The following is a 27,086-nucleotide window of genomic DNA, read 5'->3' on the forward strand; positions in this document are numbered from 1 at the left end:
GCTGCCTGCAATTACTGTAAGTTCGAATCTCGCCAAGGCTCAAGGTTGACTCAGCCTTCCATCCTTTCTAAGGTAGGTAAATTGAGGACCCAGATTGTGGGGGCAATAAGCTGACTTTGTATAAAATATACAAAAATATGAAGGCTATTGCTTAACGCATTGCAAGCCGCCCTGAATCTCCAGAGAAGGGCGGCATATAAATCAAATTTTAAAAAAAGGGGGGGATCACATGACCCCCTCCAGGACATGCTTGCATTGTGGGTCTGGGGCAGCAGTGGGTTTAAATTTTGTTCGCTACCAGTTCGCTCGTGGGCGCGCAACGCTTCTGTGCATGTGCAGAGCCTCCCGCTGATTAAACTTCTATGCCGCCCTTCTTGCCTAGAGGCAATCAATCATCATCATCATCATCGTCATCATCATTTATCAACCCCATAATCCCTTGCAGGGTGAAGTCTGGGCAACTGAATGGAGCAGAGCATTTTAATGGCCGGATGCCTTTCCTGTCGCCAGTGAGGAGTTTTGTTCAGCAGATATATTCTCAGCGTGCCTAGAGAGAGAAATATCTGTAGGGGCAATCAATCACTCAATCAATCCCCATTATAAAACCTTAAAATAATAAATGGTAGCAGTATTACTATTACTAAACACTCAAATTGGTTTAAAATTTTATACTTTATTTTATAGACTTGGGGGTTTTAAATTGGGAAGCCAATGATTTAATTCTTTTTAATTATCTTAACTTTTGTATTGTATGTATTTTTAATTTTGGCTGTTCACCGGTATACAAATTTGGCTGTTCACCGGTATACACCGGTATACAAATTAAAATAATAATAATAATTAATAATAATAATAATAATAATAATAATAATAATAATAATAATAATAATAATAATTGACCAAGACGGCCAGGAAGGGTGAATGACATACAGGGGATGAGTTGGAGAGATTCAACCTAGAAATAAGGAGGAAATTTCCTGACAGGGAGAACAATCAACCTATGGAACACCTTGCCACTGGAGCATCATCACTGGAAGCTTTCAAGAAGAGATTGGACTGCCATCAGTCAGAAATGGAGTAGGGTCTCCTGCTTGGGCAGGGGGTTGGACTAGATGACCTACAAGGTCCCTTCCAACTCCGTTAACCCCCACCCCAGAATAATACGGCTCCATCGGGATCCCAAGCCAGTTGGCCGAGCTAAGTCTTCAGGCCCTTTCCGAAGGCCGTGGGGATGGGTGCGGATCTCACCTGCGTGGGTGGGTGGGGGGCACGATGTTCCAGAGAAAGGGTCTCCAACCTTGGCAACTTTAAGCCTGGCGGACCTCAACTCCCAGAATTCCCCAGCCAGGTGGGAGACCCCTGTTCCAGAGGGAGGGAGGAGGGTGGGATATAAGCATTTTTGAACGTCTCCTCTGAGGTTTCGTCCACCTGGCCGTTGCCCCCTCCTCTTAGCAAAGGGTTTTCATTAAAGAAAACACCCTGACAGGTGTCAATCTCTCTCCTTCCACCTCTCCACCGCCTGCCAAATGATCGGAGGTGATGGACAGGCTGGGCGCCTGGCATCTGGACCTCCTTTCCAGGGTTGGGGTGGGGGGGGGGTGATGGCTCAGAGGTCCACCTGTTGCTGCTGTTCTCGGAAGGGTTGCCCCCTCCCCATTTAACAGCTGCGCGTAATGTAGGGAGCCGCAATCCAACAGGGCTGCTCCCCCCCCACCCTCCTGCAAAACGCAGCCTTTCCTGTTGGATGTCCTGTTTTTCTGCTTTCTTTGGGGTAGGGTGGGGAATGTAGGAGAGGATCTCCAGGGATCTGGAAGGAAGCCACCAGGAAGATCTGCTGCTCGTGAAAAGCCAAGCGTGTACCCCCCCAAAAAACTCTGTTCCCCCTCCCCAATTAGAAAATTTATTGGGGAAATACATTTTTGCCCGTCCCAATGGGTAGAGCGTCTTTCTGGGGAGTGTGCCAGCAGCACGGGGGTCCCTAAAATGGAAAGTGGGGCAAAAAAGTCAAAATGGCGGCCACCACAGCGCCTCCAAAGCCACACAGCTTCAATGGCGGCATTGGGGCTGTCACCCTGGCCCTGGCACGGCCCCAAATCAGCTCCCCCAGTGGGGACTTTCTGGGCGGAGAAGGCCTCTCGGCTCTTTCCTTGCGACAGTTTAAAGGTTGTGGATGATGGGACTGGAATGACTGGGGATGATGGGGCAGGATGAGGAGGACGGCATGATGGAAGCAAAAAGGTTGTGGATGATGGGGCAGGAGGGGGATGCTGGGAGTGGAAAGATTGTGCATGATGGGGCAGAATGCTGGAAGCAGAAAGGTTATGGATGATGGGGCAGGGTGGGGATGTTGGGAGCATAAAGGCTGTGGATGATGGGGCAGAATGCTGGGAGTGGAAAGGTTGTGGATGATGGGAATGAAAAGGTTGTGGATGATGGGGCTGGAGGGGGATGCTGGAAGCAAAAAGGTTGTGGATGATGGGAATGGAAAGGCTGTGGATGATGGGGCAGAATGCTGGGAGTGGAAAAGTTGTGCATGATGGGAATGGAAAGATTGGGGATGATGGCGCAGGGTAGGGATCTTGGGAGCATAAAGGTTGTGGATGATGGGGCAGGAGGGGATGCTGGGAGTGGAAAGGTTGTGCATGATGGGAATGAAAAGGTTGTGGATGATGGGGCAGGATGAGGATGCTGTAAGCGGAAAGGTTGTGGTTGATGGGAATGGAAAGGTTGTGGATGATGGGTCAGAATGCTGGAAGCAGAAAGGTTGTGGATGATGGGTCAGAATGCTGGAAGCAGAAAGGTTGTGGATGATGGGGCAGAATGCTGGAAGCAGAAAGGTTGTGGATGATGGGGCAGAATGCTGGGAGTGGAAAGGCTGTGGATGATGGGAATGGAAAGGTTGTGGATGATGGGGCAGGATGAGGATGCTGTAAGCGGAAAGGTTGTGGTTGATGGGAATGGAAAGGTTGTGGATGATGGGTCAGAATGCTGGAAGCAGAAAGGTTGTGGATGATGGGTCAGAATGCTGGAAGCAGAAAGGTTGTGCATGATGGGGCAGAATGCTGGAAGCAAAAAGGTTGTGGACGATGGGATCGGAAAGGCTGTGGATGATGGGGCAGAATGCTGGGAGTGGAAAGGCTGTGGATGATGGGGCAGGATGAGGATGCTGGAAGCAAAAAGGTTGTGGACGATGGGAGCGGAAAGGCTGTGGCTGATGGAGCCGAGAGCGCTCCGGAGGGGCTCCGCGGGGGCCGAAAGTGGGGAAACGCCCCTCCTGGCCGCCGCCCCCCGGCCGAGCCCCGAGCCCCCCGCGCCTCCCGGCAGCGCCGCCAGCAGAGGGCGGCCTGGAAACCCGACACCTCCGCCCTCCGCCTCCTCCTCGTCCTCCTCCGCCTCCTCCGCCTCCTCCTGCTCGCCCGCGGCAGGGCTGCCATCCCGGGGCCGAGCCGGGACCAGGAAGCGGCGGCCACCGCCATGGGGAACCGCTGCGGCTGCTGCGCCGGCCGGTGAGTCCGCGGGGAAGAGCCCCCCCCTCCGCCCCCTTCCCCCCAGGCAACCTCTGCCCATGCACAGAGCGCCGGGAGGGAGGGAGGGAGGGAGGGGGCTTCTGCGCTCCGGCCGCGGAGGATGGGCTTTGTGTTCCCAGAGCCCTGGGGGAGAGGGAGGGGGAAGGAAGAGGTTTCTGGGAGCGGCTCTCGGCTCAGCTGGCGCGGCTCCCGGGCACACACGCAACACACAACACACACACACACAAATACACAAACACACACACAAACAAATAGAAATGCACACACACACAAACCCACACACCCCAAACACACACACAGACAAACACACACACACAAATGAACAAATACACACACACAAACAAACACACAAATACACAAACACATACACAAACACATACACACAAGCAGAAATTCACACACACACAAACACAAACACCCAAACACACAGACAGACAGACACAGACAAACACACACAAACACAAACACCGCAAACCCACACACAGATAAACACACAGAACACACACACACAAATAACAAATACACACACACACACACAAACACTCACAAACACCCCAAACACACACACATACAAACACACATACACACACAAACATACACAAACGCCAAACCCACACCCCCCACACCCCAAACACACACACACACACACACACACTCACAAACAAACACACACACAAACACAGGCGCTCTCTTGGGGCTTGAAGGGGTGGGGGTTACTCCCTTCTAGTCTCCCTCCTGCCCCCCCCCCCCCGGTGGAATTTGGGATTTTAGCTTCTGGACCCCAGGAGTCTCCAACCTTGAGAACTTTTAAGACTTGTGGACTTCAACTCCCAGAATTCCCCAACCAGCAAGGAATTCTGGGAGTTGAAGTCCACACACATCTTAAAGCAGCTACCTGATGGCTGGGGAATTCTGGGAGGTGAAGTCCACAAGTCTTAAAAGTTCCCAAGTTTGGACACCCCTGCTTTAAGACTCTGTATTATTATTTTTTTTGTGGGGGGGGGTCGGGGGGTGTCTCCTAAAGTCCTGCACCCCCTGATCCTGGGCCAATTCCCTTTGCTTTCTAGCAGATCATTTTTTCTGGGAAAAGCGGAGTGGAAACTCCGCTTTGCTTTTTAGCTTCATGGAAAAGGCAATCCAGCTGCTGGGGCCAAATCGGAGGAAACAGCGTCACCTAGTGGAGATGCAAGGAAGTGTCGCACTGATTGGGGAGAGGGGTTTAATTCTGGCAATTAATCTTGGCTGGTGGGGGAGCATGATCTCTTCCCTCCTTCCTATATGCCCATTTGGAGCCCCCCCCAAAGATGACAATATTTTCCTTAGTCCTAATTCAGCCCTCACCTCCTATCAAGAATTGCCCCAAATCACGAATATATATATATATATCTGTAGGTCTTTGGTTATTCGGGTTTTCTCCCGCGTAAAATTGGAGGTGTCTTGGCAACGTTTCGACGAAGTCTCATTCGTCATCTTCAGGCTGGTGTTTTCGGCTTCGTGCTTCTAGGAGCAATGTGACACTGTGCTTCTAGGAGCAATGCAACATTGCTCCTAGAAGCACAAAGCCAAAAACACCAGCCTGAAGATGACGAATGAGACTTCGTCGAAACAATATTTATTTACTAAATTCATACATCAAGCTCAATGTTGAATTTTGGGGGGTTTCTTCTTACGTGGGGTGTATATCCCCAAGATTGAACAGTGATCTAGAACGGAGTTTCTTAACCTCCGCAGCTTGAAGATGGGCGCTGACTTCAACTCCCAGAATTCCCTAGCAACACAGCTGGCTGGGGAATTCTGGGACTTGAAGTCCACGCCGTCTTCCAGCTGCGGAGGTTGGGGAAAGGATCTATTTGAGGCGGTGGGGCTGAACGGGGGCCAGCCTCTGCCATCTATTTCTTTCGCTCCCCTACAAAGAGAAAAGCGATCTGGGCCCTTTTCATTCTTTGCCCAAGATGCCAACGATGGAGCGCCAATGATTATGCCCCACTCCGATTCAAGGCCGAGCTATTTAAGGCAGTCTTGGCATTGGCCTCTCTTGCTGTTCCCTGTTCCTAAAAGGGCAACAGGCTCTTTTGTCTTTCAGGGGAGATGAAAGGGGCTGCAGGGGCTTCTTAGCCAGCCCAGGGACCCCCCTTCCCTGCAGAGGGGGGAGGGAGATGTCCCTGGAAGGGGACAGAATGGGTCGGTGAGGGTCTTGAATTCCCCACCACCAAAGAAAGCTGCAGAACAGCTCATCTTATTTAGAGGAGATCCTTCTCCTTGCTTGGAGGGTTGAAAAAAAGGGGGAGGGTCTCTTTAGGACGTCCGAGCATGTTGGGTTTGATGGTTGCTGCGTCTCTGGATATCCCCCCCCTTTGTCCTCCTTTCATGAAGGTGGGGGGTTGCGGCTACCAAGACTAGAACTGAGTGTCTGTTCAGCAGAAGGTCATCCAGTTGCTGTTTTGACTCGCTGCCCAGCTGCCCTTGGCATTTTACGGAGAAAGGAGGGTGGGGATGGGGGAGTCCGCCACAGCCAGGGTTGGGTTCTCAGGGGTTCGGGAGAACCTCTAACTAAGATTCTGTGCAGTTCGGAGAACCCCCAAATCCCACTCCTGGCTGGCCCCGCCCATCCCGCTCCTCTCCTCCCACGAGTCCCCACGCGGCCTGTTTTGGATGCAGGGAAGTGCAGGGTCTGCGCGGAGACTCGGGGAGGGCGAAAAACGGGCCTACTGGAAGTGCGGGAAGACCAGAAACGGACCTGTGGCCTAGTCGGCCTCCTGCACCATGGCGGGGGGTGGGGGGGCGCGTTTTTGCCCTCCCCAGGCTCTGGAGGCTTTCCTCAAGACTCTGGGAGGGTGAAAAAGGCCTCCCCAGGCTCCGGAGGCCCTTTGGAGCCTGGGGAGGCCGTTTTCACCCTCCCGGAGTCTTGAGGAAAGCCTCCAGAGCCTGGGGAGGGCAAAAACGTGCCCCCCCCCGCCGCCATGGTGCAGGAGGCCGACTAGGCCACACCCACCCAGCTACCAGGCAGAGAACCCCTTGCTAAAATTTTTGAAGACAACCCCTGGCCACAGCCACCCCCCCTCCCGCCATTCTCCTCCCCCCCCTCAACATCCCTCTGTGGCTTTCCGTAAGTGGCGGAAGTTCAGGTTGCTCCAACCTCTTGAAGGAGCCCAATCATTTTCGAGTACCTTCCTCATGTTCAAAACCTTTGCCAGGCCACGGAGACGGTGGCGATGATGCCAACGGGGAGATTGAAGGCAGAGCCTGAATGCCCCGCTTTGGCAAGGAAGTTCAGAGCCTCCCCTGCTACGGGAGGGGGAGATTTTAAAAGACCCCCCCCCCAACAACTACTGGTTGTTACTTTGGGGTCCCTGACAGCAGCACCACCAACAAGAAGGAGCAAGCAGGACATATTTTTAAAAAGTATTGTATTTTAAAACTATCCCGTTTTAAAGGCATGGCCGTCTCTCAGAAAGGACCGACCGGTTTGGGCTAAATAGACCAAGGAGGGGAATTCCCTGCATTCTTTCATGTCTTACGGTGCAAGTTTTCAGACCTCTATTCTTTTTTTCTTTTTCTTTTTTTTTCTTAAAAGAAAAAAAAATCTCCTTTTCTTGTTGCTGGGAAACTGACATGGAATTGAATGTGAAACTCAACAGGCAAAAACTATTCAGAAAGCCACTCCTTCTCATCCAAGCTGCTCCCAGGACTCCATAATGTAGAGAGACCGAATGTTGTAAGAGGTGGGGCAGTGGTAGCAAACCCCCAAAAGAGGAAGGGGAAGATTTGAGTTGCTCCCCTCCGGGAGGAGGTTTCAAAGTTTTTGTAGCAGGATTTCCAGATTCTGGAATAGCTTTGTTCCCTAGGAAATCCGTCTGGTCAACTCGCAAGATTCGTTTTTCTCGCCATCAACATGTATACATCCGGACTAGGCTGTGTTGTTTCTCTGTGTCATATAATATGCGTGGTTATATACATAATTTTAAGGGACGCGGTGGCTCAGTGGCTAAGACGCTGAGCTTGTCGATCGGAAGGTCGGCAGTTCAGTGGTTCGAATCCTTCGTGCAGCATAACGGGGTGAGCTCCCGTGACTTGTCCCAGCTTCTGCACAACCTAGCAGTTTGAAAGTACGTTAAAAAATGCAAGTAGAAAAATAGGGACCACCTTTGGTGGGAAGGGAACAGCGTTCCGTGTGCCTTTGGCGTTGAGTCATGCCGGCCACATGACCACGGAGACGTCTTCTTCGGACAGCGCTGGCTCTTTGGCTTTGAAACGGAGATGAGCACCGCCCCCTAGAGTCGGGAACGACTGGAACGCATGTGTGAAGGAAACCTTTACCTTTATAAATTATTTTATATTTATTTATTTATTTACTTACTTACTTACTTATTTATCTTGCCATGTTTATGTAGTGTAAAATTGGTGCTGACCCTTTTGAGAGCTGTGTGCAATGAAATTTCATTTTTAATGTATGCCAATTAGTGTACATTCAAAGTGACAATAAAGTTATTCTGTTCTATTCTATTCTATTCTATTCTATTCTATTCTATTCTATTCTACTCTACTCTACTCTACTCTACTCTACTCTACTCTACTCTACTCTACTCTACTCTACTCTACTCTACTCTATTCTATTCTATTCTCTATACACACACACTGTTTTGTTATTCGCTTCTTGGCCTTTTGGCTAGCAGTAACATAGCAGTAACATAGTTGGAAGGGACCTTGGAGGTCATCTAGTCCAACCCCCTGCTGACCCAGGAGACCTGTACTAGGGATTCGAACCGCTGAACTGCCGACTCTTCTGATCGACAATCTCAAGTGTCTTAGCCATGGAGCCACCTCTTCAGGCGATAGATCAAGTGCTATTTGCAAAACAGTAATGAAACTGCTGTCAGAATTTGAATCCTCGCAAAATTCATTTGTGCCTCTTTCTCTTCTTTTCTGAAAACAGCAACTGCCCTTCGCTGTTGAAGAGGGACAAAGAAAAACCAGGTAAGCCATGCAGATGCATTTATTAATTTATCCCATTTACAGGCCCCAGGGAGTTTCGATAGCCAGTGTAAACTGGCAATAAGGCAGGAAAATCATCACAGCCACAGGTTGGAGATGGCTGGACTGACGTGACAGGGATCTGTCCAATATTCTGGGGCGAAGAAACATCTGAATTCAGCCTCTCTGCTTAGGCATCGTTTTTCCTGAGAGTAAATTAAAAAAAAAAAAAACCTGCTTGGGGGAAACTGATTCTTGCAAAACAGCTTCGGTGAGAGTTTGCAAAGAAACAAGCAGAAAATTCTGCTTGGGATCCTGCTGGGCTGCATGGGCATTGTAGTCCAGGACACCTTGAGGCTTCATGGGAACGGCACACCAAAGGGATGAGTTGGGGTGGGGGGGCCTATTGGGTTAAAAATTTGCAAAGGGCACAATGAAGGTTGTTGGCACTCAGCTGAGGACTCGGTTTGTGGGGGCAATAAGCTGACTTTGTATAAAAATATACAAAAGTATGAAGGCTATTGCTTAACGCATTGTAAGCCGCCCTGAGTCTCCGGAGAAGGGCGGCATAAATAAATAAATAAATAAATAAATAAATAAATAAATAAATAAATAAATAAATGAATGAATGAATGAATGAATGAATGAATGAATGAATGAATGAATGACAATGGCATCACCCATCACATTCGTCTCCACCTCCGTGAATTGTTGTTTGAAGTGGTTTTCTATTTTTTTTTTTGGATGGTTTAATTTCACCCTGAGAATTTTAGTTTCGGGGCCAATTCTTTTCTTTTTACTTAGAAACAAATGAGCAGCTAGCTAGGAGTTTTGCATTCACGCAAAATAACGCCAATATGTGGCTTGAAAACTTGCATTCTGAAAAGTCAAACCCACAACATAATTTTGCACAGTTCGGTCAGGAATTTTGAATCCCAAGATGCTTAGTTTCAGATCTCTGGGTCCAGGGAGCTTAGATATGATTCTGGATTTAAATACAGATATTCTTCTCCAGGTAAGTGTGGAAATTTTAGTCTGCTGTCCAGTTTTCCAAGATTTAATTGATTTCCCTAAATATGAAAACAGCCACGGAGTTTTCTCATTCTATTCAGATTCAAGTCTTCGTGATTTCAGAGGTCCAAGCGATGTCAATTCAGCAGTTATCACCTTTTTTCTCCCCTACAGATACAAGGATCAGTAAGCCGAGTTTACGGACGCCAGAAATCAATAAGGTAAATAAATTCCCTTCTTAGGGAGAGAACTTCCTTTTTATTCCATAATTAATTTTGTTATTGAACCATGATTTACAGAATAAAAACATTCGAAGGAAAAAGAAAATATGGATAATCTTGACTTACATTTATATAGCAACCGATCAAAATTACAACGGCACTGAAAAAAAGCGACTGTCGACCGTTTTTCATACTTACGACCGCTGCAATCGTGATCAAAATTCAGACTGTTTATTAGCAATTGGTTCCTATTTATGATGGCCACAATGTCCTGGGATCACGGGATCCCCTTTTGTGATCACCTGGACAAGGAAAATCAATGGATAATCCAAATTTATTTAACATCCGTGTGACCAAATTAACAGCTGCATTGATTGACTTAACAGCAATGGCCATAAAAGTCGTAAAATGGGGCAAAATTATACTTAACAAGTGTCTCACTTAGCAACAGAAATTTGGGGCTCAATTGTGTTCGTGGGGAGGGCTACCTGGAAGGGAAAGGGAAAGAAAATTTGTGAGAAAAGAGTAAGGAAACGAATGAGAAAGAAAGGAGAGAAAAGAGAGAAAAGGAAGATATAACAGCTCTCAATCTTTCTTACAGGGGTTATACGCAGGGGTGGGCTTCAAAAATTTTAGCAAGGGGTTCTTTGTTCGGTTGCTGGGTGGGTGTGGCCATGGTGGGCGTGGCCTAGTCGTTCTCCTGAACCATGGCGGGTGGGTTGTTTTTGCCCTCCCTGGGCTTCGGAGGCTTTCCTTGAGCCTCCAGGAGGGCGAAAGTGGCCTCCCCAGGCTCCGGAGGCCCTCTGGAGGCTGGAAAGGGGCCCATTTGCGGCCTTCCCAAACTTCCAGTAGGCCCATTTTTCGTCCTCCCCAAGCCTCTGTGCACGTCCTGCACTTACCTGCATCCAAAACGGGCCGTATGGGGACTCCTGGGAGGAGTGGGGTGGGGTGGGCGGGGCCAGCGAGGAGTAGGATTTGTGGGTTCTCCGAATTTCTCCTGAACCCCTGCGAACTTCCAGTAGCCCAGCCCTGGTTATACGTAGTCCTGTACTTACGACTACAACTGACCCTGAAATTTCTATTGTTTCATTTAATCCCAAAGGTCTGTCCTATGGGGTGCAAATTATCTTTTTACGTAGCTCACCTTCCTGGAGGGCAGAGTTAACCCAATATTTTGTGTTCCTGTTAAGGGACGGAGAGCGAGCGCCAATTGGCTTTTAAACTTCATATTCCTAAAAGTTTGACCTGAGCCTCAGTGATTTAATTTCTCTCTCTCTGTCTCTCTGTGCCAAGGGTCTTGAGGTGGCCCCCGTCTACGACGACGTCTCGGAGTTCCCAGTCTACGCCACGGTGAGCAAGCCGAAGAACATGAAGCTGGATGAAAGCAGCGTGCATTACGCCGACATTCAGGTCTTCGCCAAGCCCCGCGAACGCTCATCCCAGGAGGTGAAAAACTTCCAGTCGCAGAATGCGACGGAATACGCCACCCTCAATTTCCCCCGTGCCCCCCTGAAATACGACAACAAGAACGGGACTCTGGTATAAGTGCCGAAGATGCTGTTAAACGACACCGAGAAACCGCAGGGGCTCAGTTGTTTCAAGGGGGAAAAAAAACAACCCGCAGTCTGGATCAGGTCAGAATGGACTCTTGGAGGAAGGATTATTTTCTTGAGGGGGGGGGGGAGAAAATTAGCCCTTTGGGCAGTGGGATAAGTGAATAGGTTACAGAGGAAAAATGGCTTCTTGGATCGTGTTAACCAAGCAAGAGAGCAAGCTGGAGGACGAAGCCCAGCTGAAATACGGAGCAAGCAACATAAAGTTTTGCAATATTTTTTTTTTTTAAAAAAAAACCTTCTCCAAGCAATCATTGCAGGATGTCTTTATATCAAGAGGATTTGTTTTTGATATAAAGGGGAGGGGGAGAAAGCACACTACAGAAAACTTTTGAGGGGGCTCTTTGCTTGGACGTTCATTTGCAGCAATTCCTGGGGCAAAGGACGTATGAAATTTGGTGGGTGTTGGAAATGTTCTTCCATTGGTAAGGGAGGAAACTGGTACGGATTTTCCTTGTGCGTGTAACAAGTGGACGATTCCTTCGGCAGCTCAGCTCGTGAAGAAACAATGGTGCCTTTTCACCAGGCTGAAAACTTAGCTCCCGGAGTAACATTTTTTTATACAAGAGAAGATTCCCAGCATACCGTAAATTCCACGCAGTGAAATGGATCCAGGAAAAAAAGACAACGACGATGTAAAATTATGCAGATTCCTCACGTGCTAAAATTAGATTATTTTCAAGGGGAAAAGAGGATCAGGGCATCCTGCCTTCTTCAAAAATGTGTATCCTTGGGAGGAAATGTTTTGGAAATTATGGCGGGCGAGGACTTTGGCAAAAAGGTGTGAGCTCTTCACCTGTCTTCTTTCTACACGGCGAGATCATTGACCTATCTTTCTTTTAAAAGCAGTATTTCTCAGTTTCGGCCATTTTAAGATGGGTGGGCTTCAACTCCCAGAATTCCCCAGCTACTGTGGATCAGACGACTGAATAAAGAATTAACAGGAGTTGGAAAGGACCTTGGAGGTCCTCTAGTCCAGCCCCCTCTAGTGATGGAGCACCTACAACTTCTGGAGGCAAGTTGTTCCACGGATTAATTGTTCTCACCTTCAGGAAATTCCTCTTTAATTCTGGGTTGTTTCTGGCTTCTGGTTTCCACCCGTTGCTTCTTGTCCTGTCAACAATGATAGTGGTAAGAAGAGATGTCAGCAGAGAAGGATGAGCATTGAAGAGGGAGAAGGGCGGTATATAAATTGGAAATTAAATTAAATTAAATTAAATTAAATTAAAGAGGCTGGCGCAAGGGGTAATCTTGTGGCCATTGTGCTTACAAAAAGACATGGGAATCCTTTGGACCACTTCATCCCTCGTTAAGACAGACAAGGATGAACTCGATACTCCCCAACTCCTCTAGAGCCATGGGACTACAGCTCTCCGATATTTGGGAGGTATTTAAATGGAGGAGAATAGCCTAGTGGGAATAGCAGACTCCCAAAAGGACTCACGATGTCGGAAGAGCGAAACAGCCTAAAGAAATCACCCTTGGCTCGTTTTCTGTTGGATACACACTACTGTTGAACTTCAAAATATTGTCCCAAATAAGATTTGTTGGTCTGTGTGTTTTCACAGCTAGTGAAACTAGGAGTGGAAGGCGTGAAATTCGCTTTCCAGATCAAACTTTGGACTCTGTCGAATAAATAGGGATTGGAGATACATCTGCTTGCCTGCTGTGGAAAATATACGAAGAAAAGTTTCTTTTATCTGCAGCTACTCCACAGGATTTTTAGCCTGCAAAACAATCTAGTTTACACCTTTGGCTAAAGAGGTACTATATATTTAACAGCTAATCCAATGTTTTGTGAAGAAGCACAAATAAATTGTCCTAAGTAACAGAGGAATTAGCTTTTTTTTTTTTTAAACAAACACTAAATAGCAGAAACGTGATCCCCAGTTTTGTTCTAAAAAAAAGTTTCCCCAATAATTTATGTTTATTATTTGCACTGAGTTTTATCAATCACGAAGGCACATTTTTTGTGTTTCCGAATCCTATTTATATTTATTGAACTGGAATGAGATCAGGTTAGAAATTGGGGTGAGATCTCTCAATGCTCGACCCGCTCGAATATTATTTTAAAAGAATCACAGCGCTAGTCCTCAAGGCACCCGGAAAGAATCTAAAAGATGTTGTGAAGTGGGTTTTGTTTTTTTTTTAAATTTCTAAACTGTATTTATGACTTTAAAAGGTTTTCTCAGGATTGTGAATATTGAGATTCACAGTGACAATAATTATATTTAATTTCAAAATAATTTGGTAAACACAGACCGGCATTTCGGTGCAATTTAAATGAAATATTGGAGGAGACAATATTTGCACAGAGCCTGAAGTATGAGGACTCTCCCAACTTAAAATAAACTGGGGAATAAAATAAATACCAGTTGTTTTAATGTTCATTTGATGCAGTTATGTTTGGGCAGGAACATCGGTGTAAGCCAAGAGCCATTCAAAAACAGAGATCCAGTGTGAACAAACCTTTGAAAGCATCACAACTAAATATGGGAATATTGTATGCTCTTTTTAAAGTATTAAATCCACTTTAAGGTATCAGTGGCTGGTTGTTTTCAAGCTAATTTATGCAACACTTTTACAGAAACGGCACAACAATGTCTTTTTTAAAAAAGAGTTAGCATCTGCAAACTCTTTGAATTCTATATGGATACAGGCAGGCTGATCAACCTGTTCATTTTAGCTTTGGAGATGTAACCTTGCAATAATTATCCTTCAATATCAGGGTTAATTTTTTGCAATAATTATCCTTCAATATCAGGGTTAATTTTTAGCCAGCCTCACTGATAAGTTATGAATTGCTTAAGAGTATTTCAGCCTGAATGGGTATCATTCTAAAGTCCACGAGAATGGATGTGGGTGAAATGTTTTTCTAGAACTTCCGAAGGGATGTTTTGTTTTATTTTATTTGGCCCCATTGTTTTTTGTTTTTGCTGGTGTTTACATTCACACATGCTTTTCATAATGAACAACTCTTGATCTGAGCACAGGCTGTTTTCTCTTGCAAATAATTGGAGTAACTGGACAGTTTCCATTGGCAAAATAATAATAAAATGGAGCAATTACTCTGTTAACCATTATATGAAGGAAATGGATTCTGGGATTATTTTCAGCAGCCCCCAAGCTGAAAGGTATTAAAATCTGTGTATCCCTTTTTTCTAATTATCAATATTTGTTAAGACGAATAGTTTAATAACCCTAGAAGTTCTACTAAGAGGAAAATTTTCTGGGAAGTAAGTCTGTGTTAAAAGGTCTGTTTTCTTCCTCCTTGCGGTGTTTAGAGAAATTATTGGAGGTAGTTAATAATTTCCTGGCTCCTGGTTCATGAGCTGCACCTTTTATTACAGAAGAATAAATATTTTTTATAGTTAACCCTGGAGGCTCTGTTGATTTTATTATGGGGGAAAATGTCATCCTTCCCCTGGGTTCCTTTTCCTTTCCTTTTTCCTTTCCTCCTTTCTTTCTTTCTTTCTTTCTTTCTTTCTTTCCTTCTTTCTTTCTTTCTTTCTTTCTTTCTTTCTCATTTCTTTTTTCTTCCCTTCTCCCTTTCTCTCCCTTTCTCTCTTTTCTTTCCTCTTTCCTTCTTTTTCCTTTCCTCCTTTCTTTCCTCCTTTCTTTCTTTCTTTTTCTCTCTCTTGTTTCTTTTTTCTTCCCTTCTCCCTTTCTCCCCCTTTCTCTTTTCTTTCCTCTTTCCTTCCTTTTCCTTTCCTCCTTTCTTTCCTCCTTTCCTTCTTTTTTTTCTCTCTTGTTTCCTTTTTCTTCCCTTCTCCCTTTCTCTCTCTCTCTTTTCTTCTTTCCTTTCCCTTCCTTCCTTCCTTCCTTCCTTCCTTCCTTTCCTTCCCTTTCTTTTTCTTTCTCTCTCTCTCTCTCTTTCTTTCTTTCCTTTCTTCTCTTATCATCAAGGTGGATTGCCTATTGGTATAACTCCTTCTGACTTGGCTTTTACCAGCAAGTTGCAAACAACTGACTCCCTCTTGGTGTGTTTGTGAGATCACACCCTCCAACTTCACATCCCAAGGAGGGGCCATGCATCAAACAAATTCCCAGTCGGGGTGTGTGCATGTATTTATATTTATATTTGTAATTCATTTTCATCCAGCTCTCCAAAAGCGACTCCGGGCACCTTGCAAATGATCAGAAACAGACACACACACACACACACAAAAGAGCCAAAAACATCACCACAACTCAAATTGACAGCAACACCGACTCTAAACGGAGCTCTGCAGCCAGTTCGGCTCGTGCATTCTGCTTTTGGCGATCCTTTTTGACAGCCAGCCTGTCAGCCGAGCCTGGGTGCAAAAGGGGCGTGTTGTGTTGTGTTGTGTTTGTGTCACTTAATCTGGATTTTAAAATGAAGCTTTCTGCAAGAGGGAGGGAGGGAGGATGCGGTTTGCGCTCCAGCCGCCAGGGGTCGCCGCGGCGCGCGTCTCCAAGGCAACGGGAACGCGCTGGGATGGCCGGCTGATCCCAGGAGGCGATGCAACCCCTCCGGGCCCGGCCTGGCGTTGCTGCTGGCGGGGAGACCCCGAAGGTGGGTCCTGGGGGCGCAGAGGGCCCAGTGTTGGGTCCATGGGGGCTGGGCCCCCGAGCCTGGCCTCCTCTGGGGCTTCCCTTGCCCGGGCCAGGCCGCTTTTCCAAGAAGGGGGTGGTGGGTGGGTGGGTGGGGGGTCTTTCCAGGGTTGCAAAAGTTTGGGGGGCTCACAGGAAACGGACTTTGCAGTGTTGCAAAAATTGGGGTGGGGGGGAAGTGGGAGGGCCAGCAGGGAATGGGCTGCAATATTGCAAAAATGAGGGAGGGGGGGGAGGGAGAGCAGGGAATGGACTTTGCAAATGTTGCAAAAATTTGGGGAGGGGGCAGCAGGGAAGAATGGTGTAATATTGCAAAAGTTTTTTTGGGGGGGGGCCCACAGGGAACGGACTTTTGGCAATGTTGAAAAAAATGGGGGGTGGGAGGTGGGAGGGCCAGCAGGGAATGGGCTGCAATATTGCAAAGATTGGAGGTGGAGGGGGGGGCAGCAGGGAATGGACTTCTTCTTCTTCTTCTTCTTCTTCTTCTTCTTCTCATTATTATTATTATTATTATTATTATTATTATTATTATTATTATTATTATTATTATTATTAATTGAATTTGTATACCGCCCTACTCCCGAAGGACTCAGGGCGGTGAACAGCCAAATAAAATACATATAATACAAATGTTAAAAAACCATTAAAATACAATTAAATAATTGGCCCCGGAAATGAAATTTAAAACACCCCAAATTCATAAGACAAATTTTAAATTAAAATTTTTTTAAAGTTATTAAAAAAAGTAACTTTGCAACGTTACAAGAAATTGGGGAAGGGGCAGCAGGGAATAATGGTGTAATATTGCAAAAGTTTTGGGGGCTCACAGGGAACGGACTTCGCAATGTTTCAAAAATTGGGGGGTGGGGGCAGCAAGGAATGGACTTTGCAATGTTACAAAAAATTGGGGAAGGGGCAGCAGGGAATGGTGTAATATTTCAAAAGTTTTGGGGGCTCACAGGGAGTGGACTTTGCAATGTTTCAAAAATTGGGGGCTCACCAGTAGGGAAGGGGTTTTGGAAATAGTCACAGAGTTGTTGGATTTAAAGGCGAAAGGAAGATGTTGGGTGGGTGGGTGGGGGCTTTTTTGGGGAAGTGGGGAGTTTGGGTCTGGCTAGGATATGCCAAAGATTTCTATTTTATTCCCCCCCCCTTCCTTTAGAAGGTCAGGCTTTTGTTATTTTTAAATTTGGGAGGGGGGGTTCGTGGGAGTGAATTTCTGGCTGGGCTTCCAGTGGAAAGGAAATGTCCCTATGGATAATCCGTGGGGAAAAGGGGATACCTCCTGACAAGCCAAATCATTGGGGAAGCCAAGTTCACTTAACAGCTCATTTAAGAACTGCATTGATTCATTTAACAAACGTGGCGAGAAAAGTCATAAGATGGGGCAAAAATCACTTAACAAATTTTTCAGTTAGCAACATAAATTTTGGGCTCGATTGTGGTCGTAAGTTTGAGGTCTACCTGTGTTTTATTTTTATTTTTTTTCCATTTTTGGGGGGAGTGGATTTCTGTGCTGGTTTTCCAGTGGAAATCTGTGCAAATTGTCCTTATGAATAATCCTTGGGGAAAAGTGGATATTAGGAAACTTAAGGATGAGAAATTCATGGGTCTTATTGGGGCACGTTTGTTCCTTCCAATTTATTTTTAATCCCCTGATAGAGAACGTTTTAGCTCAAGGAAGCACCAGCTTTCGATACCTCCAATTAAATGTAATTATGAATTATTAAACTGTTAAATTTAGTGCTTTCATATAAGCATGGAGAAGAGCCTGTAATAGATCAGGCTTATTAGTTAGGGTTTATATATATATATATATTTCCTTTCTGTAGAAAGCAGCACTTAAGTGAGGCTCCGTGCATAGTAGAACGAGCAAAGAGTCAGCAATAAGAAATTTAATAAGGCATAATAAGCTCACTTTTACAGAGGCAATTTGGATTTTTTTTCCCTGATGGTGAAATATAACAAGGGATGGAAAATGCATACTGTATGCAGCACATACGTTAACAAAAGTTAATCAGCATTGCTAGGTAGGTTTTGACATTGGGGAGAAATTTTTCAGGAGCCTTTCCTACTCTCCAAGGAACAATGAATTTTTTGTCAGTGTACAGTCTGGCTGTAAATATAAGAGATAGTCCTCAGTTTAGGACCAGAATTGAGGTAGGAATCTCCTTTGATAAACGAGGCAGGGGTTAAGTGAGTGGCATTGATTTTACCAGCATTTTTGCCACGGTTGTCAAAGCGAATCACTGCAGCTGTTAAATGAACCACATGGTTATTAAATGAATCACTAAAGTTGTTGAGTGAGTCATGTTAAGTGGATTCAACTTCTCCCATTGACTTTGGTTGTTAGGAAGCCAGCTAGGGAGATCGCAAATGGTAATTTATTTATTATTATTAAAATATATTGGCTGCCCATCTTATCATAGAGTAACTCAGAGTGGCTTACAATTATATATCTACAGTATATATCTATAGTATATATTTCTTCCAATCTATCTATCTATCTATCTATCTATCTATCTATCTATCTATCTATCTATCTATCATCTACCTACCTACCTACCTACCTAATCAATCAGTCTGTCTGTCTGTCTGTCTGTCTGTCTGTCTGTCTGTCTGTCTATCCATCCATCCATCCATCCATCCATCCATCCATCCATCCATCCATCCATATCTATCTATCTATTTATCTGTCTATCTATCTACCTATCTATCCGGTATAGGGTTTCCTGCTTGAGCAGAGGGTTGGACTAGAAGATCTCCAAGCTCCCTTCCAGCTCTATTCTTATTGAAATTAAAATTGAAATTAAATTGAAATTGAAAAGTCTGTATCTATATCTATCTATATCTCATATATAGATACAGATATTTATATATATATATATGACTCTATGTATGTCTGGGTATATAATTATGTGACCACGGGATGCTGCACTTGTCGTAAATACACAGTGGTTGCCAAGTGCCCAAATTTTGATCACATGACTATGGGGAGGCAGCCATGATTGTAAGTGTGAGGACTGGGCATAAATCATGTTTTTCAATGCCATTGTGACTTCAAACAGTCGCTAAACGGATGATTTGTAAGTCCAGGACTGCTTGCGTCCCTGAAGGAGTCTGGTAACATCACCTTCTCAAAGCAGCCTATGTATAATTATACATTATACTGTTCCTGATGTTCTACTAAAAGGGTTTCCCAACTTGGCAACTTTAAGACATGTGGACTTCAACTCCCAGAAGTCTAAGGCCAGCATGGGTGGACCAGGAATTCTGGGAGTTGGAGTCCCACATGGAGTGCCTGGGGATTTCTGGGAGTTGAAGTCCATACATTTTTAAATTGCCAAGTTGGGCAACCCTGTTCTACCAGCACAGACCTGTTCTGCCAGCAGAGACGATTGTGGTGCTCCCTCAACATCTGCTCTTCACACACCTGGTTTTTATTTTCTCGCAGGTGGCACAGACAGCTTGAAGTCTTTTAAGACGGAAAATGGACCTTGGCTTGCTAGAAGATCTCTCCCTCTCTGCTCATCCTGGTTTCTAAGCGCCAGCATGGAGACCCCAGCTGAGGAAGGAAGAGCTAGTTATTTGTCACAGCCCAAAGAAACTTCAGTAAGTCTCCCAACAATTCATAAATGAAGGATTTGAAGGTTAACGCTAATAATAATTGATTAAACCTGGACCTTGCCCAAATCTCAACGACTGTGGGTAGCTTGCAACCATCCAAAAACAGAAATTATGATAAAATCGACAAAAATAAAGATAAGATTACAGCTAGGGCTCACTGGGGTCTTTTGATTCCCACCGATTGGGGTCCTTGATGCCTGGAGATGCCCAAAAGAGCCTCCCATGTGTCAAGTAGTCTATCTTCATAATGAGGGCAACCCATGAGATGTGCATCCATAAATAACCTTGCCCCGTATTGGTTAGGAGCAAAATACGGTTTGGTCTCACAAGGCAGCTCAGAAATGCTTACAATCGGAGGATGTATGTTAGTTTTTAAAATGTGCAGATAAAAAAAATTAGGAGTGATATCGCAATATATCAGACATGGCACATACCGTGTCTGGACAGGGAAAAGAAGATATTTGGGGGCAGAAGGATTTATTTTATTAGAATTGACCAGCAGAAGTCATTGTCAACCAGGTGTAAATGTACATTTTAGGTTGCTAAGCAACTCCCTGCTACAGTAAAATCGCTGCCTGTTTTTCCTTAATTTTTGCTGATTTGAGGCTGCATGAACAGGTATCTCTGTGGCTGTAACCTTTACAGAAGTACTTTAAGCTGAACAATTGAAGTTTATTTTTGGAATGGTTTAAATATTATTTGGAATCAAAAAATGGTGCAACTCCCTTACCGACGGCCTTGCTTAGCAGTGGGAATTCTGTTTCCTAATTATGAACGTAAGTTGAAGGTTTTTTTGGGGGGAGTGCCTCGTGCTAGGACTGGGGTGTCATATTTTCATTTCTTTTCTCACCCTGCCTGTCCCTGTTGGCAGCCGATCTCTTTCCTAAGCTGGCCTGAGCAGCTTTGCTCCAATGACCTCATTTATTATGATTTCTGGAGATGAATGAAAGGCAGTATTGTCCCCCTTGCAACCCAGGGGCAGGACCAACTCTCCGGAAAAAGGTCTATTTTCGTTTGCAAAAAAACCAAAAACAGAGTCTAGTGATATTGTGCTCAGCAAATCCGGAGATCAATTTCTCAGCTTCCCGCTTCTTAAAGCCAGTTTCAGATTTCGGGTCTCGATCCAAGATTTCCTCTTAAGCGCTTTGAAATCTCAGCCTGGCAGAGGAAAAACCCGTTTGAAGGAATCAAATCCTTTGGGGAAAACGGGAATATCGATTTTTATAAGGCTGGTTTTCGGGGAAAGATCAAAGAGGGAAGAGAGGAATGTTATTTTTGAGGGGTATTTCTCAAATTTTATGTCTAAAATCAGCAGTAAGTTTTATGTACTGTGGTTCTGGAATGACACAGGAGGTCCTTGACTTTCGAACGGTTGCTTAGCAATAGTTCGAAGTTAAGACGGGCTCTCCTAAAGCTACTTAAACTCAAAATTAATATCTGGGTTTTCCCCGTGTTCGTGTGACTGCAGTTTGGATGTTCAGCAATCAGTCCAATTTATGGCTGTTTGCACAACTCCACAATTCTGATTTCATGATGATTTTGCTTTGCAAAATCTCCCCCATGGCCGATAACGGGTTTACTTTAACGACGGTGGTGTTTGCTTAACAATTGCTGCAAAAAATTTGGGTCTGGCTGTGTGGTCGCCTGCTGTACGACCGTCACAACTCCTAAATTTTGGTGCTCAATTACGGTCGTAACTCAAAAGACTGCTTCTTTGGAGCCTAATTGTAAAAACCTCAAAACCACAGTCCACCCATCAATATTGCTTAGCCTGCCCTGTTGCGTCTCTTTCAATATTTATACGGCTTTGAAGAGAGTTCATCCTGGCAGCAAGCATCTCAGCGGAAATTTTGAAGGATTTCAGAATTTATGGGGGGGGGGGGGAATAGCCCCTTTTAAAAGCTAAGTGCTAAGAACGAGAGACAGCTGTCCAAGGTTTGCACTGAAAATTCCCCCTCTATCTTCCACTAATAAGTCCAATTTGGTTTAATTAGCTATGGCTCCCTTTTCCCCTGAGATTATATGAGGAGGGGTCTTTTGACATGCTGCAGTCGTTAATGTTTTAGTATTAGGGTTTTGCGGGCATTTTGACTAGATTAGGGGTCAGCAACCTGCGGCTCTGGAGCCGCATGTGGCTCTTTCACCCCTCTGCTGCGCCTCCCTGTCACTCAAAATATGCATCACAACCGCCAATGTGCGACACCTGCCGGCACGCGATTTATTGAGCTTTTCAATCCCCAGTAGGCCAACCATGGATAAATCCAAGAAAAGAAAAGTTTCAGAAGAAAACAGAATCTTTAATTCAACTACATATGCTAGTTTTGTGGCCGCTCAAGAAATAGTCAGGCACGGGAAGGGTTTTGTGGCTCCCGGTGTTTTCTTTTCTGTGGGAAACGGGTCCAAATGGCTCTTTGAGTGTTTAAAGTGGTAGACCCCTGGACTAGACGATAATCAACATCCTTTTTGTAATACGATATAGGACGGTGGCCACATCCGAGCATCACAACTTTAGAAATAGTAAAAAAGTTGTGTGTAAATGTTCATTTAACACTGGTGCATTGAGACCTCAGAAGTTAAGAAGTGGAGATCTGACACGTTTATTTTATAACATTTTAGGAAGTCCAGATTGCACACAGAAACACCTGTATGGACAGGTAAAGAATTAAGATCTACCTGTTTCATTGCATGGTCATAAAACGGGCAAAAAAGTCCCGTCCCCGCGCATGCACTCCCGCCCGCTCCCCCCACTCCTGGCACGCGATGGCACGGTAGGCCTGTTTTTTGCTCTCCTCAGCCTCCAGAGCCTTTCTAGGAATCTGGGGAGGGTGAAAACAGCCTCCCCTCTGGAAGCTGAAAATGGCCCGTTTGCCAACTTCCAAGTTGGTTCCAAGAAGTTGCCAAATGGGCCCTTTCTGGCTTCCAGAAGGCCTCCGGAGAGGGGTGAGGAAGGCCGTTTTTGCCCTCCCCAGACTCCTAGAAAGGCTCTGGAGGCTGGGGAGAGAGAAAAATGGGCCTTCCCCACCACCCCCCAAGGTCCTCTGGAGGCAGGAAACAGCCTGTTTTCCTACTTCTGGTGGGCCCAGAAGGCCCGAAAATCAGCTGGCCAGCGCGCGCATGTATGCCGGAGCTGAGCTCGCGTGCCCACTGATATGGCTACACATGCCACCTGTGGCACATGTGCCATAGATTCGCCATCACGGGACTAGAGGGTATCTGTGTGTTAAAGTATCAAGATGGCGGCCACAACAGTGCAACTGAACCCCCGAACTTTTTCGACATGCGTTGCACATCCTGTGTCTGAAAAGGCACCGCACAATTCCAAACCCTGATTTTTTTGGATTTTTTTCGTTAACCCCATCCTGCAAAATCTGCTCTTTTATTAGCTTTTATCTCACTTCTGTGCAGTTTCTTCCCTCAGAAAGCAAGTAAGGAAGACTATGGCCTGACTATGGCTCAGTGGCTAAGACACGGAGCTTGTCGATCAGAAAAGTTGGCAGTTTGGTGGTTCGAATCCCTAGCGCGGGCCTCCTGTGTGAGCGGGGGGTTGGACTAGATGACCTCCACGGTCCCTTCCAACTCTGTTAATCTGAATCTATGTTTGCAACCATTGGAGAACAATCGTCTGTTGACTTCACTGAGTCTTTCTTTGAAGCCGCCCTGAGTAACTCAGACAGGAAAACAGAAAAAATGCTTCCTTGGGTTGGTTGGTTGAAAAAATAAATAAATAAATGTATATAATCAGCTCTGCAGACAGGATTATTCCCGAGGCTGACCCTGATTAATTCCCCATCTGTTTTCTCAGTGCTGAGAGACCCCAACCCCCATTAAATTGTTTTTAAAAAATGGTTCTGTTAAAAAAAAAATGGGATGCTTCTAAGAAGAGATTGGACAGCCACTTGTCTGAAATAGGGCATAGGCTTGAGGAAGGGGGTTGGACTAGAAGACCTTCAGGGACCCTTCCAAGTCTATTGTTCTGTATTCTAAAAAAAAGAGAAAAAAATTCTCTTCCAAAAAAGAAGAGAGAACTAAAGTCATTTTCTGTGCAGAACAAAAGTTTCTTTGCATTATCCCATTTTTAGTTTAGTTTAGTTAAGTTTAGTTTAGTTTAGTTTAGTTTAGTTTAGTTTAGTTTAGTTTAGTTTAGTTTAGTTTAGTTTAGTTTAGTTTAGTTTAGTTTAGGGTCTTATTTTCGGGGAAACGTGGTATAAAAATAAAACACAAACACACATCCTTTAAATTCTATACAATTGAACCGAAAACCCGATATTGCATTAATATTGCACTATACGGTAGAGTTCAGTAGAGTTACTGCCCTGGGATAGAAGCTGTTTTTCCAGCCTATTTGTCCTGTTACTCATTTCTCCAAACGTGGCTGAGATATTAATTACATCTCGCATTAACCATCCACTTCCTGGGTCTTGCCAATTTGGCTTATTGCCATAATTTTTGTGCAGATAAATCAATCAATTCTTTTCTACGTGATGTCACATTCATTGGCACTGCATAATCTCCACTCTGACCTTCTGTTCAGCTCTGCTTTTTAAAAGTCTAGAAATATGCAGAAAAGAGTTACTACCTGACACTGTAGTTTCTTTCCCAAACCCCAAAAACTTTAACCTTAAACTGTCTACTGTTGACCTCACCCCATATTTAAGAGGTCTATAAGCGCACCAGCGTGCCTACCATCTCTGTCCTAATATTCCTTTTTACTTACTCGTTTCATATATTCCAATTATGTTTATCTTTCACCTGTTATCTTATATATCTTGACAAATAAAATAAACTTAAACTTAAGAGGAAGAGGAGGAGGAAGAAGAAGAAGAAGGAGAAGAGAAGGAGCCTGGATAGCTCTGCAGACAAGGCATTGTAATTTAACACCAGCTGTCTGCAATTAAAAGTAAGTTCGAATCTCACCAAGGCTCAAGGTTGACTCAGCCTTCCATCCTTTCTAAGGTAGGTAAATTGAGGACCCAGTTTGTGGGGGCAATAAGCTGACTTTGTATAAAATATACAAAAGTATGAAGGCTATTGCTTAACGCATTGTAAGCCGCCCTGAGTCTCCGGAGAAGGGCGGCATATAAATCAAATAAAAAAAAAAAAAAAAGAGTTAAGAAGGCAACACAACTCACATCCGCAAGATTGCTGGGAGAACCAAACTTCATTTAGCTTTCTGTAACTACTCTGTGACTTTGTGAACTGTCATTTTAAATTACCGGTACTTTTTCTTTTTTTTACACTTTCCTGTAGTATTTCAGTCATGTCCATATTAAAAAACAAAATGCACGCACAATTTTTAACTGCTTGATTTCCATTAAGCTGGAACCCTATTTCCCCTAAGGAATGGAATCGTGTAAATTCAAACGACGTGGCGGTTTTGTGGGATCTATTAACTTTGCTAAACAGGATCTACCTGCAAGGCATTGCGAAGTTTGTGTTTATAAATGAAGTGTGTGCTCTGCTTGGACTAACTTTCAGCTTTTTCAAAAGTTGGAAATCCCTGTTAACCTTTGGGCTCCTTTTAATTCTTATGTGTGTGTGCCTGTGTATATTTTTTTTAATGCATTTCCCTTTTTTTAGCCAGGCCACTTTGGACCTCCCCCCTCCTCGCCCTCCCCTCCTTCCTTTAAGTGCTCTCAGCCTCTTTGCGTGGAGAGAGAGAGAGAGAGGCCGGCATATTCTGGAAATATGTTGCAGATGTTTTTCCTGCCTTGTTCCTGGGACTTGCAGAAGGAGCTGTTCTGCGGGAACAGATCGGGAAGGCATCTCCCAAGCGGCTGCTCTCCTTGGAGCATGCCCAGTGTGAGCCTTGACCTGGGGTCCAGGATCCCCTTTGCAGTAAGGGGCTTCCCCTAAGGGACCCTGGGAGAGGTTGGCCATCAGCTGTGCATCTTCGCTTCCCGTGGAAGGAGGAAAATTGGGGTCTTCTCCAAGGCAGGAGGAGTTACTCAGCGTGAGCCAAGAACTCCGTGCTTGGGGTGGGAAGGCGTTGTGAAAAATGCTTGCCTGCCAGGCCCGGGAAAAAACGTGGGATGTCGTGCAAGAGAGCTTCTTGGAGGTAAAGGATGCGTCGGCTTCGTCTCCAGGCGGTGCTCAGTTCCTCTGGGGCTGCGTGGGGGGAGATGTGGGGTGCGGGAGAAGTTGGAGGGAGAGGACTGGAGTGGAAATGCTGGGCAGTTTGGTCGGTGCTTTGCAAAGAACCATTCGTTTTGGTGAGATTTAAAAATCAACGTTTCTCAAACTTTACTGACTTTAAGAGATGTGGACTTCAACTCCCAGCATTCTTTGTTGGCTGGGGAGTTCTGGGGGTTGAAGTCCACACATCTGAGAGTGGCTTGAGATTGAGAAAAACTGGCTTAAATAATTCCCAGTTTGCTGAGTACGGGAGATGGGAACGGTAAACTTTGCGGTGAGGTTTAGTCCTAATGTTTGGAGTTTCAAATGAAAGCAGAAAACTGGTGTGATAAGAGAATGGGCAGGTTCTCCTCGGCATTTGGATTCGGGTTGATGATGCTTCGATTTCTTAGCAACGTTCTTAGAAAAAAATAGGTTTGTGTCAGTAACCCGAGCCTACTTGGTCTCATGAAGATGTGGTTGTCTTATTTGTTGGTGGCCAAAGCAAATTTCGAAAGGGGTTGGGAAAAACCATGTTACGTTTGCATGCCTGATTGTCTGAAGGGAATTCCCATCCAGTTCCTAGATATTTTGAGACGGAATTGCGTGGTCTGTCCATACCAAAGGATCATAGTTTGATGTCAGGAATGTGCAATTCCCAGAAATACAGAAAAATTTGGAGTGCCCAGCAAGATAGAAGTCCAGGAACTCTGCTTCATGATGTAGGTTGAAACTCCAGGAGATCCAACTTTCAATTGTCTTTGTTTTCACTCATACTAAGAGCAGCTGATGGATCTCTATAAATCTGTTTTCAGATTTCAATGGGTTTTTTTTTCCAACCCAAGTTCCAACCCACGTATGCCAGTCCTGTATTTTGGACACCAGATGTTCATCCTGATGTTCCAACAGGCAGGGCTAAACATACGAACATGTGAATGATTTTTTAAATGTTATCTAATTCTGGGTTTTATTTAATTGACCAAACTAAGTAATAATTTTAATTAGCAATTTTATGATGTTTGTGTGTCTATATTTTTCTTGACTGTACACCGCCTTGAGTCCTACGGGAGAAAGGCAGTATAGAAATATAATAAATAAATAAATAAATAAATAAATCCTTCCCTTCACAGCAGATACTACCATTAGTCTGGCTTGTTCTGAAAATAATTTCTCTTTCTTTTCTGTTCTAAGAGCTTCAAATATGGGTAGGAAATAGGATAAAGATGTTCTTATTCCAGCTTTCAAAGCATGTTTCCTGTGGAGAACTGAGGCTCCCATGACTTCAGTTCTCTGACTTCCTGCTAGTTCCTTAAAAATCAGCTCAAAGCTTCAAAGCTTCCAATGGCCCCATGTGGACTTTTCCTTGGGTACAGCATGAACCTCCTTGGGTGTGGCATTTATATCTTCCCATCTTCTCTTCAAACTGCTGG

At 45.0% G+C, this 27,086-nt stretch overlaps 2 protein-coding genes across 4 annotated transcripts in view; both read left to right on the forward strand.

Annotated features, from left to right (window-relative positions):
* Positions 1–3,360: 3,360 nt before the first annotated feature.
* C9H11orf52 (chromosome 9 C11orf52 homolog) lies at positions 3,361–14,718 on the forward strand. The gene is made up of 4 exons (XM_060694319.2): positions 3,361–3,506; positions 8,461–8,501; positions 9,684–9,730; positions 11,024–14,718. The coding sequence occupies exons 1-4, from the start codon at positions 3,475–3,477 to the stop codon at positions 11,273–11,275; spliced, it is 372 nt and encodes a 123-aa protein (XP_060550302.2). The 5' UTR covers positions 3,361–3,474; the 3' UTR covers positions 11,276–14,718.
* Positions 14,719–15,786: 1,068 nt separating this feature from the next.
* The window catches only part of DIXDC1 (DIX domain containing 1), a 56,041-nt gene continuing 44,741 nt past the window's right edge, over positions 15,787–27,086 (forward strand). Inside the window, exons 1-2 of one of the 3 annotated variants that reach the window (XM_087875972.1) lie at positions 15,787–15,880; positions 19,373–19,530. In XM_087875972.1, the coding sequence (XP_087732098.1) occupies positions 19,471–19,530 (60 nt within the window). In that variant the 5' untranslated portion in view covers positions 15,787–15,880; positions 19,373–19,470. Of the gene's footprint in view, positions 15,881–19,372; positions 19,531–25,164; positions 25,601–27,086 lie in introns of those variants that run through there. The other 2 variants (XM_087875973.1, XM_087875975.1) reach the window with 2 other exon arrangements.

The sequence above is a fragment of the Pantherophis guttatus genome, chromosome 9 (assembly GCF_059756535.1).
Source record: "Pantherophis guttatus breed Tessera chromosome 9, ASM5975653v1, whole genome shotgun sequence".
In the NCBI taxonomy this organism is placed as follows: domain Eukaryota; kingdom Metazoa; phylum Chordata; class Lepidosauria; order Squamata; family Colubridae; genus Pantherophis; species Pantherophis guttatus.

Coding starts and splice junctions, on each gene's coding strand:
- C9H11orf52 (XM_060694319.2), top strand. CDS start 3,475: ATGGGGAACCGCTGCGGCTGCTGCGCCGGCCG. Junction 3,507..8,460: donor TGCGGCTGCTGCGCCGGCCG/GTGAGTCCGCGG, acceptor TTCTGAAAACAG/CAACTGCCCTTCGCTGTTGA. Junction 8,502..9,683: donor GAGGGACAAAGAAAAACCAG/GTAAGCCATGCA, acceptor TCTCCCCTACAG/ATACAAGGATCAGTAAGCCG.